Genomic DNA, 17,878 nt, shown 5'->3' with positions numbered 1-17,878 from the left:
TGTTTTGGTCGAAAACGAGGTTTAAATTTTAACTTGAACATGACTGTCGGTGCAGACGGTGCCTGGAGGACTGTAAACAATAGAGCTCTGATGCAGACACTGTGTGGTCTTGCGGTCTTTTCTTCTTACACCAACCGAAGTCCTTACATTTTGAATATTCACTTTTATCTGGCGTTTGACACGAGTTTTTAGAGAGGCTTAGGTGAGTGGAAGAGTCTAAACGGCCCCTCGTGGCACGCCAAACAGAAGGTCATCTGGCTACTGTACTCGCTGGCTGACAAGTTTTCGTAAGCACAGTTAAGGTCGTTCATCTGAGTGTCGAGCGACTCACAAATGGCCACAAGCCAAGAAAAGCCTGTTGTGTTGCCGAGTCGCTATTTGCAGCTGGTGTGTATTTATGACAAACTTCAGCGGCGCACACGGTGTCGTATATCACGGTGTGTTTCCCCCGAAGATCCCCGATGTACAGACGTCTATTTTCTCTCCTCAGAATGCCCTTTGACCCCAGACACGCCGAACAGCGAGGCCCGAATGTGCACCAGCAGCAGTCGACTCGCCGCCCTGAAGCGGCAGAACGACATTGAGCTCAAGGTCAAGCAGGGGGCGGAGAACATGATTCAGATGTACAGCAACGGGCCCTCAAAGGTAAAATATTTTTTTATGATTCTGCGAAGCTACTTCGTTTTTCATTGTTGGATGATGTTGGTGATGCAATATGGGAAAAGAATGATAATAATACAAATAAAACCTTTTAGATGTACATAATTCACTTGTAAAAATATATTTTCTTTAATCATTGTGTAACAAATGACTTCAGTGTTTACTGAAAAAGTCGTCCACCCATGAACAGGTTTACTTTTAGAGTCAGGGAAAGTGAACAAGAGAGTGCAGACGGAGTAGAAAATGCCAGCGAGGGATTGTCAAAAGATATGAGACAAACAAACGTTTATTTACTTTGTATTTAATTCAAATAGTACTTCACTGGTCTGTGTTGTGGGAGAAAAAATGAAGCAGAAGATGGTTTAAAGGAAGTATGGAAATGTGAACAACTGTGCTGTAAAGTTAACTTGCCGGAAGATATTATTCCTCCTCTTTTAGTATCGACACAGAGAAACATGGACACTCTCCGGGGACAGTGATGATAGATAAGAGAAACAGATTTTGGTGTCGGCTACACGTTCTCTCGCTGGATTGTTTTGATGGAAAAGGTGTTTTTATCTAAAGCAGAAAGACCTCCGGTTGATACCATCTTTGTTATCTTGCTTGCTGGAGCAGGACACAGCTTGTCTGTTCAAATGGGTTATGGTTGGAGCTCTCCGACATTTTCAGGCTAATATCAGAGCGTTACGTGCTGCGTCTCAGAGAAGCTGCTCGATCAATGCAACTTAAGCAACTTCAACTAAATTCTGTAATCATGCAATAATAAAAGTCAAAACATTGGATCACATTTGGTAAACAAAAGGTTGCATAATGCATTTCTGTATTGAATTTCTTTCTACAAGAATGCTAAAATATTAACTATATATAGCTATATATATTAAATATAACGTTGTCATTGTTGGTGTAAAAAATCACTCCGAAAAGCACCAATAGTTTTCCTCTGCTGTCGTCTTAGAAAATCACAAGGATCAATGATCAGAAAAGCGACAAGTAAAGTGATAATCTTCCACTTTTCATGCAGTTGACACAATGACTCGTCTGCGTCAAGTGTACGATCGCATTATCTCATAATCACTTAAGATACAAGTGAAAACTTTGATTCACTGCATCCCTGGATGCTCGCTTCGGTGCAACAGCAGAGGAAACCTGAGAAGGTGTTGACGCTCCATGTGTCATGACCGCTGCTGCATGTACACAAAACGTCTGCGGTCATGTGGGCCTCGCCGGTGCTCAAGCGAAGCAAACTATAATTAGGTTGGTGTGTGTAAATAAACACAGGCGGCAATAATAGTTGGTTTTAGGCGGGCAGGTGTTACAAACTATTTTTAGTTGAAACTCTGCCGGAGAAAAAAAACATTCGTGCAAAACCAAGAAATTGACATCTTTGATTCAAGTCAGATGTTACGAGAGGCGTAACAACTTTACAACTTGTTTTGACTCCATGCAGCTTTTTGAATGATTCCACCAAGAAAATAAAATGTAAACTTTTTAAAGTGCTTTAAATAAAATGCGTCATTTGTCCGGTTAATGTTTTCTTTTTGACAGAAAGTGGTTTCTCATCTAGTTTAATCTATTGACGTCAGTCCTCTCAGTGGATAATTTAATCCTTATATTGTGATGGTATTAATACTTCAAATTGATAGAATTTGTGATAAATCATTTGAAAGAACCAACAAATAACAGTCCTGGCCAGTCCTGCATATTATGATAAATTAATTAATGCATACAATTATTTAATTAAAATCTCTACTAAACTTTGTACAGGAAAATGGCTGATAATATATCACTGCACAACACATCTTGATTGGACAATATAACTAATAATTCAAATAAACACACAAATAAGTAGATATTTAAGTGTTAATTCAGATTTTGCCAAACATGTGAACCTCCATTCATTAACAAGTCACATGAAGTCATGTACAAAAATGTAGGTTTTGGCTTTACCAATGGAATGTATAACATATTTTAGTGCTTTTAATAAAATACAACGCTAAGACGAATCGTCTGTCGGCTTTTGTTTCCACCGCTACCTACTCTAGAGTTTTTTTGTATTGATTTATTTTCCAATTGCAGCCCCTGCCATTTGAAAAGGTCAGTCTATTAAATTTCGATGTCAATTTGAAAAACAAATGTTCAGCCCGACATCCAACCAGGTTTAAAATATCTTCTTAATTACTTGAGAGAGTTTTCAGTTAATCAAACGACATTCAAAGATCAGTACAAGATAAATGAGAGTCTGTGTGAGAGGATGATCAAGAGGAGGCTGACGGTGAAGGAAGAAGATTCAAATTGTTGTTGTCATCCATCTCACATCAGCACTGTTACCCTTTTTAAAAATGCACTTTAACCATCAGTGCAGATAAATGGTAAATATCTTAACATGCTGCATTTTGGGAAGAGTTATAAATATTTAAAGATCAGTTATGTTATAAAAGTCTGCTCGCCAGCTCAATTAACGGTTAAATAAAGTGACTTAATATAAAGAGCGGCGTCTGCGCCTCACGCACGGCTTGACCCCACTCTGTCTCTGACCACAGGAAGTATTATTTAAGTGACCCTTGTCATGAGACACTTTCTTAGCTGAAAATAGCCGCACTGTCCGAGAGGAAATGCCTGTTGGAAAGAGATACTTCCTGAACACCATCGTCGTCAAGCAGGCACCAAACTTTAGCTCAGGGTGGAGCTTGTTTACTGTGTTTGCCCATGAGAGGGTCTCCGCACACAATGAGGTCTTTGCTGGTGAAGAATAGTTTCCATGTCGTCACTAAAGTACATAGAAGGTGTTTGAAGGAAAACTGACTATTGCAGTGGAATGTCGACATTAAAGGATGTTTTAATTTTAGGATCGGAAGTTGTTGGCAACAGCACAGCAGATGCTTCAAGACAGCAAAACAAAGATAGAGTTCATCAGAATGCAGATCCTCAAGGCCAGCCAGGCCAGCGAGCTGAGCTTCGAGAGTAACGAAGTGATGGGTGAGTGTTGAATGGAAAGATGGAATATATTATCGGTGACATCGGATGAATGAAGAATTTAACATTTCAATTTTTTAACCTTTTATTTTATTTCATTTTTTAATTGAAATGTTTGTTTTTTTTATTGTTTTTTTTTTATAAATTAATTTCTATATTAATAGGTTGAATTGGTGTATTTGTAAAATTATTCAATAATTAAAAAATAAAATAAATAAAACATCAATGTGGTGTAATGGTGGCCCCGTGGTTTGCTGATTAATATTGAATTTGTGTGAATTATTGGAATTAGAATATAAAATAAAGGAAATGATATTAATTTATTTTTAAATATTAAAATTGATTTAATTAATGAATTAAAATAATAATAATAATTCAACCTTTCAATATAGAAATGATTTAATTCATTTATTTAAAAAAGCAATGCTTTAAATAATTTAAATAAGTTTAAACATTTAAAATGTTAATTTCAACCATTCAATGTTCGGATGCTACTGCTATACTTGGTTAATGGAAAAACAACAACTGACCTCTAAATACTTACTTTGATAATAAAGTGTGTCTCATTTCCTAGACAAGCAAATCATCAGTCCGCTGGATCTGCGAGTGGAGGAACTCTGTCACCACGCCAAGATCGAGTCTGCTGTGGCAGAAGGAGCCAAGAATGTCATGAAACTCCTGGGATCTGGAAAAGTCACCGAAAAAAAAGCTCATTCTGAGGTTCGTCAAACTTCACCCACTGTTTTGAGATTTTGTTCATTCATAAATCGCCAATATTGTCACGTTTTGAGGCTGATCTTGGTTAAAATAAAATAACAAATTGAAAAAACAATCCTCGTGTTTTAAGGTGAGAACTATGGTCTCAGACTTGTGATTGACTCTCTTTCCACTTCAGGCCCAGGCTCGCTTTAACGAGTCCAACCAGAAACTCGACCTCCTGCGATATTCTCTGGAACAGCGTCTCAGCGAGCTGCCCAAAAACCACCCGCGCAGCTGCAGCATCATGGAGGAGCTGTCCCTCCTGTCCACGCCGGTCCTCAGCCCCAGGTCCAGCATCATCTCCACGCAGAACCAGTACAGCACCGTCACCAAGCCCGCCGCACTCACAGGTGCGTTCGTTTGACCGCTCGACCCCCGTGAGCGGCGTCTGACCCAAGATGTCATGGTTGTTGCAGGAACCTTGGACGTCAGGCTCATGGGCTGTCAGGACCTCCTAGAAAACGTCCCGGGTCGATCCAAAGCCGCTTCTGTCCCCCTGCCCGGCTGGAGTCCCAGTGAAACGCGCTCGTCCTTCATCAGCAGGGCGAACAGAAACCGCGGCGTCAGCTCTCGGAACATGACCAAGAGTGAAGAGCTTTCCAGTGAGTCACTCTCCTCCCACGGGGGCGTCTGTTGGTTTCAGGGATCCTGAAGATCCTTACTGGATTTTCTGGAACTCCTGTTGTCTTATCAGTTGCATCTTGCCCTTTAAAGTTTATACCTTATTGAGTATTGTTTTGATTGTTTAAGCGCTTTGTGACCCTGGTCTGGAAAGGCGCTATACAAATAAAAATTACTTACTTACTTACTTACAAGGCTTAAATCCATATTAACCCTAAAATAAGTCCTTATCTTGAAATGTCTTTATAAACCTTTTTAAAAATCTGAAAGGTTTGAACACATAAGTACGACTTCATTTTAGTCTAAAATCTCAATTTGTTGTCAATAATCGAAATGTATCCTAAACCTATGTAATCATTGTGTTTGTTTTTCTTTTTTAAATTTCTTGTATAGTCGACCTGGTTAAATACTTGATTCAAATGATATTAAAAGTCTTACTAACCGACGGATTTCGGTGATTTCAGATGAAATCAGTGCAGTTTTGAAGCTGGACAACACGGTGGTCGGTCAGACCAGCTGGAGACCGGTCAGCAACCAGGCCTGGGACCAGAAGTTTACTCTGGAGCTTGACCGGGTAACACACCTTTTAACTTGTTAACCAGTCATTCGTGTCGACTCGTGTCTTTTTTTTATTCATGATCCACCTTTTCCACAGTCGCGAGAGCTGGAGATCTCCGTGTACTGGCGCGACTGGCGCTCGCTGTGCGCCGTCAAGTTCCTCCGGCTGGAGGACTTCCTGGACAACCAGCGCCACGGGATGTGTTTGTATCTGGAGCCACAGGGGATGCTGTTCGCTGAGGTGAGCACACGTTAACCTGGCACATCAAACTTCCACTCGCCAAAATGAACTCATTATTCGCTCTGTGGTCTCGACCCAGTGAGGTTTACATGATTCTTTTTCACGCGCTCCAGTCAATAAACCGCCTGAAGCTCTTAACGTTCACTTAGAGAGTTTAATATAAATGTAAAGTTAATCAAAATAAGTGAATTAATGCTAGATGATCTCTCTTTGCGCTTGATGGATCTACTGACTCCTTTAAGAAACACCTTAAGACGTTTCTATTTGTTCAGGCTTTTTTACTTGATTTTCTGGAACTCCTGTGTTGTTCTCAGTATTATCTTGATCTCTAAAGTATGTACTTTTTTGAGTATTGTTTTGATTGTCTAAGCGCTTTGTGACCCTGGTCTCGAAAAGCGCTATATAAATAAATATTACTTACTTACTTACTAGACTTTCTTCCACAGGTAACTTTTTTCAATCCCGTCATCGAGAGACGACCAAAGCTTCAAAGACAAAAGAAGATTTTCTCCAAACAACAAGGTGACGTCGGAGCGATTCGCCGTCGAAGAAGAAAAAAAAAAAACGTTTCAATTAACCTGGAATTTCTCCTCAGGTAAAACGTTCCTGCGAGCGCCACAGATGAACATCAACATCGCCACCTGGGGGCGGCTGGTGAGAAGAGCGATCCCAACCGTCAGCACCAACTCCTTCAGCCCTAATGCGGCCGACACGGGGCCCAGCAGCCTTCCTGGTTCACCCACTCCCTGCAGGTGCTGCTCAGAACATCTACCTTTCAGTCTCTAATATGTTTCCGTGAGATGAAGGAGAGGAGAAACGATCATGAGTATCAACTCTGGCTCTTGTCGTCCACACAGCGTACCACTTGTGACTAAGCTAGACTTCGACAAGGAGCCCACGCCAGTACCAAAGCACTTCCCCGCACCTGAGGACAACCAGGAGACCATGGTCCAGAACAAGATGCCAGACAAGGACGACGTTCAGGTGCAAGACTGTCTTAATAATGTATATTTTTTTAAATAGAAACTATTTTTTTAAGCCTTTTCAAAACATCCTCAATTTCTTATATACCTTTCCCGCTCTTACACTTTCTTTACAAAGTTGACCAGTTTCTCTGTTTCTTTTGAACAGAACGCTCTCGCCTCGTTCGACTTCCTGAACAAGAGGAACAGCATCGCCCTAAAACCAGATCTGGATGGAGTGCCCGAGCACATCCAGCACCCAGAGCTGGAACTCACCGCCATCCAGAAGGACGCAGACATTCGGTACCTTTTTTTTTTTTTGTCTTCCCAACTAAAGAATTTCAGGGAAAATATAACATAAGGACTGTTTTATTTGATGATTTATCATATGTATTTGAGGATTCTGGAAAATCTTTAATATTTTAAAATGTATTTAAAGTGATGTTTTTTTTAGAATTCTAACCTTGCAGTGGATTTTAACATATTTTATGTTTTTCGATTGTGTTTTTGTCAAGATATTTAATTAAAAAAATACATTGACATTTATTTTGACCAGGGTTTAAGTACATCTACATTAAACTACTTTCTAAGCAAGAAAAATGGTAGATGAATTAATACTTTTTAGAGTTAAAGTTTTAATATAAATCTAGAATATAAAAATGTAATGAAACGCTTAAAGAAATTGTAGGACAGGGGTGTCAAACTCAACCACACAATTCAAAATGAAACTTATATTATAAACTTATATTATTATATTATTAACTTTTAAGTCTTATATTGTCTTTGGTGAATTGGGAAAGATGGAGAAAATATGCAAACACTCCCATTAAACTCTTTCCTTCAACCAGATGATCTGAGGAACAATTCTTCAAATAATCATTGTTAAATAGGAGTACAATATATTTTCAACTATGTAGACACACGTGCAAATGTTGTTAATTTCAATTATTATGAAAAAGTGAACAAACGCCGATGAGGAAAACGTGTCAAACAGCCCCCTCTAGTGTTCATTTTTATAATGTATTATATTTTTGGCTTTTTAGGGAAGAGGAGCAGTTTCACTTCAGTCTTCAGGACTTCAAGTGTGTTGCAGTTCTTGGACGAGGTCACTTTGGAAAGGTGTGTTTGAATAGAAAGTGACATGAAAACGTGGATTTAGGTTTTAAAGGAAACATGTGTCTGCAGGTGTTGTTATCCGAGTACAAGAGCACCGGAGAAATGTTTGCCATCAAAGCTCTGAAGAAGGGAGACATCGTGGCTCGAGATGAGGTGGACAGGTGAGTCCTGACCCCCCAGTGTGATCTCTAATGACGGAGCGTAACTCTGGACTCTCTCCCCCCCACAGTCTGATGTGTGAGAAGAGGATATTTGAGACGGTCAACAGCGTCCGCCACCCGTTCCTGGTCAACCTGTTCGCATGCTTCCAGACGCAGGAGCACGTTTGCTTCGTGATGGAGTACGCTGCCGGGGGCGATCTGATGATGCACATCCACGCCGACGTCTTCTCAGAGCCCAGGGCTGTGTGAGTGACCTCGACCACCACGGAGAAAGTTTGTCAGATCGCTAGGATGTTGTTACCATGTTTGGTTGATTAGAAACAAGTTCTTCTTTAGATGTTTTGAAGCACGGGTCTTTCCAGTCTGCAGCAGAGCACCGAACAGTGATGCAGCCTCGAAGACAAGGGTCGGAAATTAAATTTCCTCAAGACTTCAAAACAACATTATGTAATATTTCAATTTGAAAATAAAACATTATAGAAAATATTTTTTTAAACAGTCATGACTCCTTTGAACAGCATTTCCTTAGGGGTCTGTTTATTTATATTGTGACTGTTATTCAGGGCATAAAGAATGCAATGAGAATTACTTTTTTTTAATGGACAAAAGGACCTTCTAAAATAAGCTTACTTCATTTAATTGTATATAATATAATTTAATATTTCATTTTAATGTTCTTAATAAAAATGTAGATTGCGCATTTCTTATATTTGTGTTTGGTGTATTACCATTTTATTAAAAATTCTATTTAGAAAATATTATAAAAAGAACCAATAAAAATATAAAACCCCATAAAAATACAAAAGGAAGAAAAGAGGTGAACAAATGTCTTTAAAAGTACATAACTACACAACTCAAGGTGCCCTGTACAGTAGTGTCTGCATTTATTTATTATTTGTGATTACATTTATTTCCATTATGGCTGAAAGACTGAAGTATTTTGAAGTTACTGTGATGATTAAACGAGACACAACAAGAGCCTTTTTTTATTTAGTAAACAGATGTTACTTTTCTTGCACTTACACTGTTGGTCCACTGGGGGAGCCAGAAACAACAAGGTTAAGGTGTTCATGGAAACAATGCGAAAATAAAACAAATAATAAAACAATAAAACAATAACTACTTTTACTGCCTCTAACATAGTCCTTCTGACCAACTGCAGCTTTTACGCCGCCTGCGTGGTTCTGGGTCTACAGTTCCTGCACGAACACAAGATCGTCTACAGGTGAGGGCCTTCAGGGACATGTCCTTCTTCACGTTGACATCTGCTCGTCCGTCTCATGGTGTTTTGAATGCAGGGACTTGAAGCTGGACAACCTGCTCCTGGACACGGAGGGATACGTGAAGATTGCTGACTTCGGGCTCTGCAAAGAAGGTAAACGCCTTCACGACGAGTCCTTCTGTGGAGCGTTTGTTTTTTTATTAACGTCCACTGGTGCGACTCGTGTGCAGGAATGGGCTTCAGGGACAGAACCAGCACGTTTTGTGGAACGCCAGAGTTCTTGGCTCCTGAAGTTTTGACAGAAACCTCGTACACCCGGGCTGTGGACTGGTGGGGTCTGGGGGTCCTCATCTTTGAGATGCTGGTCGGGGAGGTACGTGCTGCCTCTGCCGCGGTGATGTGAACCTCGTGATGTTTGATGTTCCTCTTCCTCCTGCAGTCTCCCTTCCCTGGTGACGACGAGGAGGAGGTGTTCGACAGCATAGTCAACGATGAAGTCCGGTATCCTCGCTTCCTCTCCACCGAAGCCATTTCCATCATGAGGAGGGTGAGTTTCTCATCGCCGACCATCTTTTGTGACGGCAGAGTCGAAAGTTGTGTTTGGAAATACAGTCGACCCTTCTTCACATCACATGTTACGACACATTGCTTGGGGCTGGAGTCAGAGGGGAAGGAGTCTGACACTTCCATCTCTACAGTGGATTAACAACACGTTGACACTTTCGTTTGCAATAACGTAAAGTCACTTTGTTTAGTTTATTTTATTTATTTATTTTATTTGTTTATACTGTCGTTATATTCAGTTACTGTTGTTGTTATTTAATGCTATCGTCCTCTTCTGTGTGCTACTGTTTCTCTATTCCTTCTGTGCTACTGGAAAACAGAAATTTCCCTGAGAGTGTCGTCTCAAAGGGATCAATAAAGTGCAGTCTAAGTCTAAGTCTAATTTGATTATATTATAGGATCTGTCAAGAACCTCAGAACTTAAGCACCTTAACTATGCTGCCAACAAAACCATGAACTCCCATGATGCCTTTCTATACACTGCTCTTATTCAATTCTATGTTTCTTTGTCAAAAGTGATCGACCACTGTGATTGGTTGGCTGGGCGGCAGAGCATTATAAGTGCTGTTCAGGTCACCGTTACTGAGAGGGTTGTTGAGGGGGATGGCACATCGTATTCAATGTCGAGTTTACAAGTTTAAATAAACTTTGATTTTTTTAAAAAGGTGAAGGATCTACAGATTTTAGTTATCACAAGGGTTCTGATCGTAACCCCAACAAAGATCGAGGGACCTCTGTAATGAAAACATTTTTATTTTTTTTAAATCAACCCTTAATTATCTGTAATTAAATTAATATCTATTTCTTTTTTTTCCCCCCACTCCTTATAACTATCCTAAATGTTTCATTGTGAGAAAGCAGCCTCTGGTCACATGCTTGTCTGAAGTTAAACAAAAGAAAAGTTTAAGAAAAGTTGTTACGCAAGTGGTTTTAATGTTAAGGCCGGATCACTATTGTCTTGAGTTAGTTCCCAGCATGCATCTGAACTCTGGTTGTGTGGCAGCTCCTGAGGAGGAGTCCGGAGCGGCGGCTCGGCGCAGGCGAGCGAGACGCGGAGGAAGTGAAGCGGCATCTGTTCTTCAGGGTGAGCCAATCGCACGACAGCCTTCGGTCACGCTTTTAAGAACCCGCCCACTGACCTCTGACTCTTCCACAGAACATGGACTGGAACGGGCTCCTGGCGAAGAGGGTGCGGCCGCCGTTCGTGCCGGTCATCAAGGGATCCAACGACGTCAGCAACTTCGACGACGAGTTCACGTCGGAGGCGCCGATCCTGACGCCGCCGCGGGAGCCGCGGATGCTCAACACGGAGGAGCAGACTATGTTCTCGGACTTTGACTACATCGCCGACTGGTGTTAGCTCGCCGCCCGCCGCCGCCACACTGTGAAAAAAAACACACCCACGACTGACGCCCCAAAACGCTGAGGGTCTCAACTGTGTGCCACTGAGGGGGGGGCAGTCATAACCCCTGGTGTGACACTCAAATCATCATGAAGAACTTTTTTTTTTTTTTTAAAAGACATTTGAAGGAGGAGGGAGGCGCCGCCGCCGTCTGACCACTGAGAATGTTCTGCCGACGCCACGACCATGTTATCCAGCATCACTGTCGATACTCGTGTGTACAGATTATATTCTGTCCTATATTTTATTGTCTCTCTGTAATCAGCATAGCTTTCACCTCAGCTCCAAAAAAATTCTCCAGCATCACGGTTGTACAAAATAATCCCCCCGGGACGTTACCGGCTTGTTCCGAGCAGGTGTTTACAGCCCAACGTGGTGAGCGATTATACCTCAAGATGCTGCAAATGATTAATCTTTTATTTATTCACCGATAGCAAAAGAAATTGATTAAAAGCTCCCTCTGCTCTGGACTCTCAAGAGGTCGCGGTGACTTCCATTCTTTCAGCTCAACATTCGTCCCATTTAGAGAAACAATCAGAAGCCACTGGTTGATCACTGCAGGGTGTTTTTATATCCACATTACTGTATGTACACAAGATGAAAGCACTAATTTTATCCAGTTTTATTGCATTTCGAAATAATGGAAAAAGGATTGTACAAAGTTTTTTTTTTATTCCTTGCTTGTGCATGTTTATCCCTGAACAGAAACTTTTTCGGATGGTACAAACATGGACTCCTCAGCCCGGCGTAAAAAGAAAAACAGTTGTTTGTTACCCGTCATAAATGCAGATTAAACGTTTGTAACAGTGGAACGCTCGTCGCTGCCTTTCAAATCCACACATGAACACCAAGTGATTTTTTTTTTGTTTTTTTGTACTTTTAATTAGAACTGTTCAAACAAAATGGAGCCTCACGAGTTTACAAAGTGTGTTAAGAAGCTAGAAGGTTTGTCCTGCCACGTCGTAGAGATCATGGTTTCTGGAATGTGTCCATGTGAGAGCGGGGGAAAAAGAAAAAAAAAAGTCGCAGGATTCACAGTTGAGGTAGTCTGTCCACTGGTGTGTCGAATTTGAAATCTGGCGGGAAAAGTTCGACGGCCCGCGGGTAGATGAGCCGGTACGACTGTCGGATGGTGACGTCGGCGACGCCGGCGATGTCTCCGATTTCTGCAGAATGAGAAAAGACGTAGAATGGATCAAAGGGGGAGGGGGGGCTCGCTTTCATCTTCTCACTCAAAGTGGTGCGTTCAGGAACCGATACTTTTTTGGGGAAAACCCCCAAAAGGAAGAATTTAAAGGGAAACGAATGTGAAACTCCTGAGTCATGCGTTTCAAACGTTGAAGTCTCTATGATACAAGTCCCTCATCATGGAATATGGAATCTTGGCGAACGAGAGGTTACGAGAGCGGAATCCATTATAATGTAATGAGGGCTTCACTCCTCCAGCCAGGTATCATCATTCCCTGCTTTGTTTATACAATGAGTGAAGCCATCCTCCAGCCAGGTATCATCATACCCTGCTTTGTTTATACAATGAGTGAAGCCATCCTCCAGCCAGGTATCATCATACCCTGCTTTGTTTATACAATGAGTGAAGCCATCCTCCAGCCAGGTATCATCATACCCTGCTTTGTTTATACAATGAGTGTCTTGGAGGTGGACTACTTCTGGGATTGACGATACAGGGTGACACACCTTGATGTGTTTTCAGTGGACAGGCTTAAGCTAATTTTCTAATGTACATATTTGAATGAAAAGAGTTTTGTACAAACAGACACTGATGATACAATAGAGTCCAACTATATTTAAGTCTCACTTAAATCAACATTAGTTGTTCTTTAAGAGCCGTGTTCTAGTTTGACTCCTGCTCTGATACCAGGAAATATTTAAACCGTCACACCTAGTCTGGACTTTACCTTTAGGATCTCCTTGTTGTTGGTCATGTGACCACAATGGCTTATCAAGTCCACTCACCTTTCTGTGTCTTCTTGTCCGCGGAGGCCTGCGAGGCCATGTAGATGGCGGCGGCGGCCACGGAGATGGGACTCCTCCCGGGGACCAGGTCCAGCTCCACGGCCTTCCTGGCGATGTAGGTCGCTCCCATCTGCACCTGCTTGGGCAGGCTGAGGTTGGAGCAGAAGCGGGACATGAAGTCCCCCGTGGTGATGAGGTCCACGCTGGTCTCCAGGGCCTTCAGGATCAGCTTGAAGCAGCGGCCGATCTCCTTCTTGGAGATGCGTGAGACGGCGCAGATCTCTGTGACGGGACGACAGGTCAATGAGACTTCTGCCGACGGCGGTGTCGGAAGTGGTTTTCGTTTGTTCGCGCTCTGACCTTTGAAGGTTCTCGGTACACCTTCTTGTCTGCAGGCGATGTAGAGGCAGGCGGAGGCGATGGCGTCATTCGCTCGTCCCTTCAGGCTTTTCTGCTCATAAACCTGTTTGAACAGGTTGTTTGTTCTGTCCTGCAAAACAAAAAGTGTCTGTCAAATCTTTTGTCTACGTTTTTGGGAGAGGTTTGTGAATCCATCAAGGGCGCCTTAAGTGAGTCGTTAGTAACCTGGCCACAGGATTGAGAAGAAATGATGCCATGAAATTATGGTCACAAAGGGCTTTAACAATCAAAACAATACTCAATAAAATATATACTTCAAAGATCAAGACACATAAGACAAACATAGGAGTCCCAGAAAATCAAGAAAAAGTCTGGAAGGATTTCTCTCCTCTGGTCCTGAAGTGTGTTCAGGAACCATCAGTAGATTATGATCCACAGACCTCAGAGCCCGAGCTGGGGTGTAAGGCTGGATCAGATCACTGATGTAAGGAGGAGCCTGACCATGAATAGATCTGAAAGTAAGAACCAGAATTCTAAAATTGATCCTAAAAGAAACTGGAAGCCAGTGAAGAGTTTTAAGGATCAGAGAAATGTGAGTTCTTCTACTAGAGCGGGTGAGAATTCTTGCTGCAGAGTTCTGTGTCAACTGCAGGTGAGAATCGATTATTACCGTCTGAAATGTGTTAGGTTTAGAAGATTGACCTGCATTTCTCTGAAGTAACATTAGCCTGTGACTCTTAACACGTCAAACTGCTCATTTTGGTCAGATTTTCTCCACAAATAAAACCTGTAAACAAGCAAAATTAATTAAAAGCCAAACTAAATGCGACATCATCTGATTTCAGAGAAGCAAGTTCAGAGCTTCTGCTTTCTTTTTTTTTTTTTACTTTTGCCGTTTTTATTTAAAGGTTGGCCTGTTGAGCGGCGCCAACATTAAACTGGTCACTGGTGCACAAGAGTTTTGCAGTTGGGCTCGTTTGTCGATTTGCTTCGTTACTTACGACGATGTTGCGCGGTAGGTTGATCCGATCGGCCATCGTGGTGATTTCTTTGAAGGCGTTTAACATGGCGCGATCCGAACTGCTCATCGTCCGCCGGTTCTGGTACTTGGAGTTGCCGAACTCGTCAAAACTGGCTGCACCCGTCCCCTGTGGTGACAAGTAGTTCTCATGAGCTTCATTTTTCTAGTCTGTTCAAGCATGAGCAGCTATTTTGTCTGAAGTCAAACTGACTTAAACTCCCTTTCGTCACATCACTGCAACCAGAACATTTCATTAACGGTTGGATTAAACTCTAACCGACAAGATGAACAATAACTGATGGTAAATATTTATTTACCGATTTCGCTTTGAATATGTTAGCAAGTAATATTTGTACAGCGCTTTTCCAGACCAGGGTCACAAAGCGCTTAAACAATCAAAACAATACACAGTTAAAAATATATACTTAAAAGGTCAAGACAACACAGAGAATCAAGGAAACGTCTGCACAAATAAAGATGTTTGTTGAAGGAGTCAACAGTCTGGAAGGATTTGTCTCCTCTGGTCCTGAACTATGTCACAAATGTGGACGTAACTCTGGTTCTACGAGTTTGTGTGAGACGGTGAGAAAGTTTAAAAATCATTACATTTTTAGGTGAATCCCCGCAGGATGACAAATACACGTCACGGGGTCAAGATCAATAACACGACCGACTACAGTGGACTTTGCCGCGTCACCTTGCTGATCATGGTGGACAGGTCTCCTCCGTTCAACAAGGGGTTCTGGGCGTCTCCCACTCTGGACGGGTCTTTGAGGGCTTTCTCGTTGGAAAACGTTCTCCACTCCGACCCGACGTCGATGACACGATCACCTGGCGAGAGAGAAGTCATTGTGTTTAGAACTGGTGGATGATTAACTCCCCAGGGGCCACGTTGTATACAGTGGCTGTTATGATGTTGTTAAACTCTCATAAATGCTTTTTTTCCACTAATAATTTCTATAGTAATTTCAATCTTTTCAAAGAAATACTCACAAAATTACCTTAAACAAAGACTCTATGGTCATAGTTAAGGATTAGTAATGAATAAATACAGGAAAAGAATAGAGAATGTTTTGTTTTACATCTTTAATTTACGGGGGCATAAATACAATTCTAAGATTGAAACTCACCGACGACAAGGCCGCACTCGGGACAGATCATGTCCCCGGCTCTGTAGTCCTCCACCAGGATGGCCTCCGGGTGGTTGGGGCAGTGGATTCTGGGTAGAGCCAGTGCATCCTCTCTATGGAGTGATGAAAACAGCAAGTTATTATCTGTAAAGTGTCTTTCTAGACCAGGGTCACAAACCACTTAAACAACAGAACAACAAACAGTTTAAAAAAAAAATACTTTAAAAGGCCAAGACATCATAAGACAAACACAGGAGTTCCAGAAAATCCTGAAAAAAACTGAACAAATAAAAATGTTTTAAGATGTTTCTTGAAGGAGTCAGTAGATCATCAAACACAGAGTTAGAGGAAGATCGTTCCAAAACCTAGGAGCAACAGTGATATTTGTTTATTTTAAAGTCAATTTGTGGAGTTCAAGTACCCAAGTTTATTTTAATTTTCTTCTGCGTCTTTAAATGAGGAAATAAGTCATTTCCGTGAACAGGTCCTAAGTACTAGAAACATGGCGTCGACATAAAATCCACATAAGAAACTTCAAATTTCACTCCTTTTCCTTTTTACTCGCCCTAATGTCGACTAAAGGGTTGGGATTATTTTCAGAGCAATCCGTTCTTTTTTTTAGAGTCACAGACAAAAATGAAAGTCACGAACAGAGATCACTATTCTTCGTCCAAAAAGACAGACTTAAAAACATCCAAATACCTCCGTACTGCTCGTCCATCTTGTATTGAAGCCTCGACATGAGGAATTGATCAGGAATAATATATTAACAAGTCTATATTTGTATCTGTTTTTTAGTGGAAGCTTCCAGTGTTTCAGGGGAAATCTTGCACAAGACAGCACTTTAGTTACTTCAAGTATTGAATGTTATTTTTTCAAAACTATTACTGTATTAAGGCTTCAATAGAGAGGGAGATCACAGGCGAGCACGAGGGAATTGGATATTTCAGGTTTCATTTTCGGACAATGTGAAACCTATCATATTAACATGCGGCACTGCTAGAAAAACAACTCCCAAAACACAAGGATTACAATGAAAAAATTCTCCCAATTGAAAAGGATTGACGTTTGAATTTGGGGTCAAATTTCAAGTCAAGACCTAAAGAAGCTGGTGTCTAGCTGGAGGATGGTGGACTCGAAAAGGCAGAGCGGTTCAGTCATCTGCATCTTGACAACGTCAAGGCCGAGGAAGGTTCAAGAGAAGCTTCAGAACCAGGGTCCAGGGAGAGAGGTTTGGCGTCGGATGGAAAAACCTGGCGCCGAAACGAGCCACAAAACATCGCACTTTGACGTAAAAACGATGACAGATCACAGACAGTTATGAGCCTTGAATCACTTTACTGTGTCAGAAGCGACAAATTCTCTCTTGTTCCACTGCTTTATGACGAGAACAGGAACAGTTCGACAAACAAGTGACACTAAAGAAAATAATAGTTTGTATAAAAGGCACAGAAAACGTATTAAAGCATGTGTTGAGTTTAAATGATGACAAAGTTGCGACACAGACACAGAAGACTTCGGGAGACGAGAACGCAGCAGGTATGACTAAGAATTGTATTTAATATTCACTGTTCAAGTAAACAATTTTAAAAGCTTCACTATTTTTAATTATTATGTAACTTGATCCCGACAATCGTTTTTGATTTACGTGCATGTCGTAAACGATACGACTCAATACGTGTCATCGTCGAAGGTTTTTAGCTAAACGTGGATAAATCGTTAGCTTTTAGCTTCCGTGTGGATTTAAAAAAACAAACACGTCTATTGTGTTTAAAATCATCTTCACAACTTGCTATTTGTGGATCTTTGTTTGTGACAACATCAGGTGATGCGGAGGGATCCCGACAAGCTAACCGGCTAGCAGCTAGCTAACACCCGCTAAAAACACGCAGCAGCCAGTGTTGACTTATAGTTGGTCGAGGCCGACTCTTCCTCTCGAAGTTAGGCACAGAAGTGGGTTATTTTTCAGGCGGAAATGTTGTGGAAACTCACTTCTTTTGAGACGACATTCGACCTCGTAGACTCCCCGGATGGTTAGACTACAACAGCGCAATGACGGCACCTTTATTTATAGACATTCGATCACGTGGTGCGACAACCGGACGTCACTTCCCGTTCTTTGTTTAGGATTCGTTTTCCGACTGTCTGCAACGA

General features: G+C 41.5%; 2 protein-coding genes across 5 annotated transcripts in view; one reads left to right on the top strand and one right to left on the bottom strand.

The window, feature by feature from the left end:
* Positions 1 to 12,051, top strand: part of pkn2a (protein kinase N2a) — a 28,089-nt gene extending 16,038 nt beyond the window's left edge. For all 3 annotated transcript variants that reach the window (XM_087810943.1, XM_087810940.1, XM_087810942.1), the window contains 20 exons: positions 491 to 645; positions 3,507 to 3,636; positions 4,208 to 4,353; positions 4,529 to 4,742; positions 4,809 to 4,994; positions 5,478 to 5,587; positions 5,669 to 5,812; positions 6,259 to 6,334; positions 6,408 to 6,564; positions 6,670 to 6,796; positions 6,944 to 7,077; positions 7,818 to 7,893; positions 7,960 to 8,051; positions 8,120 to 8,296; positions 9,214 to 9,276; positions 9,350 to 9,426; positions 9,504 to 9,646; positions 9,713 to 9,820; positions 10,841 to 10,921; positions 10,994 to 12,051. In XM_087810943.1, coding sequence (XP_087667069.1) covers positions 491 to 645; positions 3,507 to 3,636; positions 4,208 to 4,353; positions 4,529 to 4,742; positions 4,809 to 4,994; positions 5,478 to 5,587; positions 5,669 to 5,812; positions 6,259 to 6,334; positions 6,408 to 6,564; positions 6,670 to 6,796; positions 6,944 to 7,077; positions 7,818 to 7,893; positions 7,960 to 8,051; positions 8,120 to 8,296; positions 9,214 to 9,276; positions 9,350 to 9,426; positions 9,504 to 9,646; positions 9,713 to 9,820; positions 10,841 to 10,921; positions 10,994 to 11,197 — 2,600 coding nt within the window. In that variant the 3' untranslated portion in view covers positions 11,198 to 12,051. The remainder of the gene's footprint in view (positions 1 to 490; positions 646 to 3,506; positions 3,637 to 4,207; positions 4,354 to 4,528; positions 4,743 to 4,808; positions 4,995 to 5,477; positions 5,588 to 5,668; positions 5,813 to 6,258; positions 6,335 to 6,407; positions 6,565 to 6,669; positions 6,797 to 6,943; positions 7,078 to 7,817; positions 7,894 to 7,959; positions 8,052 to 8,119; positions 8,297 to 9,213; positions 9,277 to 9,349; positions 9,427 to 9,503; positions 9,647 to 9,712; positions 9,821 to 10,840; positions 10,922 to 10,993) is intronic.
* LOC148063571 (transcription initiation factor IIB) lies at positions 11,892 to 17,791 on the bottom strand. 2 transcript variants are annotated; one of them, XM_087810948.1, is made up of 7 exons: positions 17,717 to 17,791; positions 15,725 to 15,837; positions 15,292 to 15,425; positions 14,575 to 14,721; positions 13,574 to 13,703; positions 13,214 to 13,495; positions 11,892 to 12,405 (listed from the first exon to the last, which is right to left on the bottom strand). In XM_087810948.1, the coding sequence occupies exons 1-7, from the start codon at positions 17,731 to 17,733 to the stop codon at positions 12,272 to 12,274; spliced, it is 957 nt and encodes a 318-aa protein (XP_087667074.1). In that variant the 5' UTR covers positions 17,734 to 17,791; the 3' UTR covers positions 11,892 to 12,271. The 2 variants fall into 2 exon arrangements, with proteins under 2 accessions (XP_087667074.1, XP_087667073.1); XM_087810947.1 differs by lacking the exon at positions 17,717 to 17,791 and adding an exon at positions 16,824 to 17,024.
* Between the last annotated feature and the right edge of the window lie 87 nt (positions 17,792 to 17,878).

The sequence above is a fragment of the Callionymus lyra genome, chromosome 16 (genome assembly GCF_982586985.1).
Source record: "Callionymus lyra chromosome 16, fCalLyr1.hap1.1, whole genome shotgun sequence".
Taxonomy (NCBI): domain Eukaryota; kingdom Metazoa; phylum Chordata; class Actinopteri; order Syngnathiformes; family Callionymidae; genus Callionymus; species Callionymus lyra.
This window is presented reverse-complemented; position numbering and strand designations above follow the sequence as displayed.

Bases quoted from the DNA above. Each gene is read 5' to 3' on its own strand.
- LOC148063571 (XM_087810947.1), bottom strand. From the start codon at position 16,891: ATGCAGATGACTGAACCGCTCTGCCTTTTCGAGTCCACCATCCTCCAG. The intron at 14,722-15,291 runs GTGACGCGGCAA...TTGTCACCACAG, and splicing joins TGTCCACCATGATCAGCAAG to GGGACGGGTGCAGCCAGTTT. The intron at 13,704-14,574 runs GTAAGTAACGAA...TTTGTTTTGCAG, and splicing joins ACCTACCGCGCAACATCGTC to GACAGAACAAACAACCTGTT.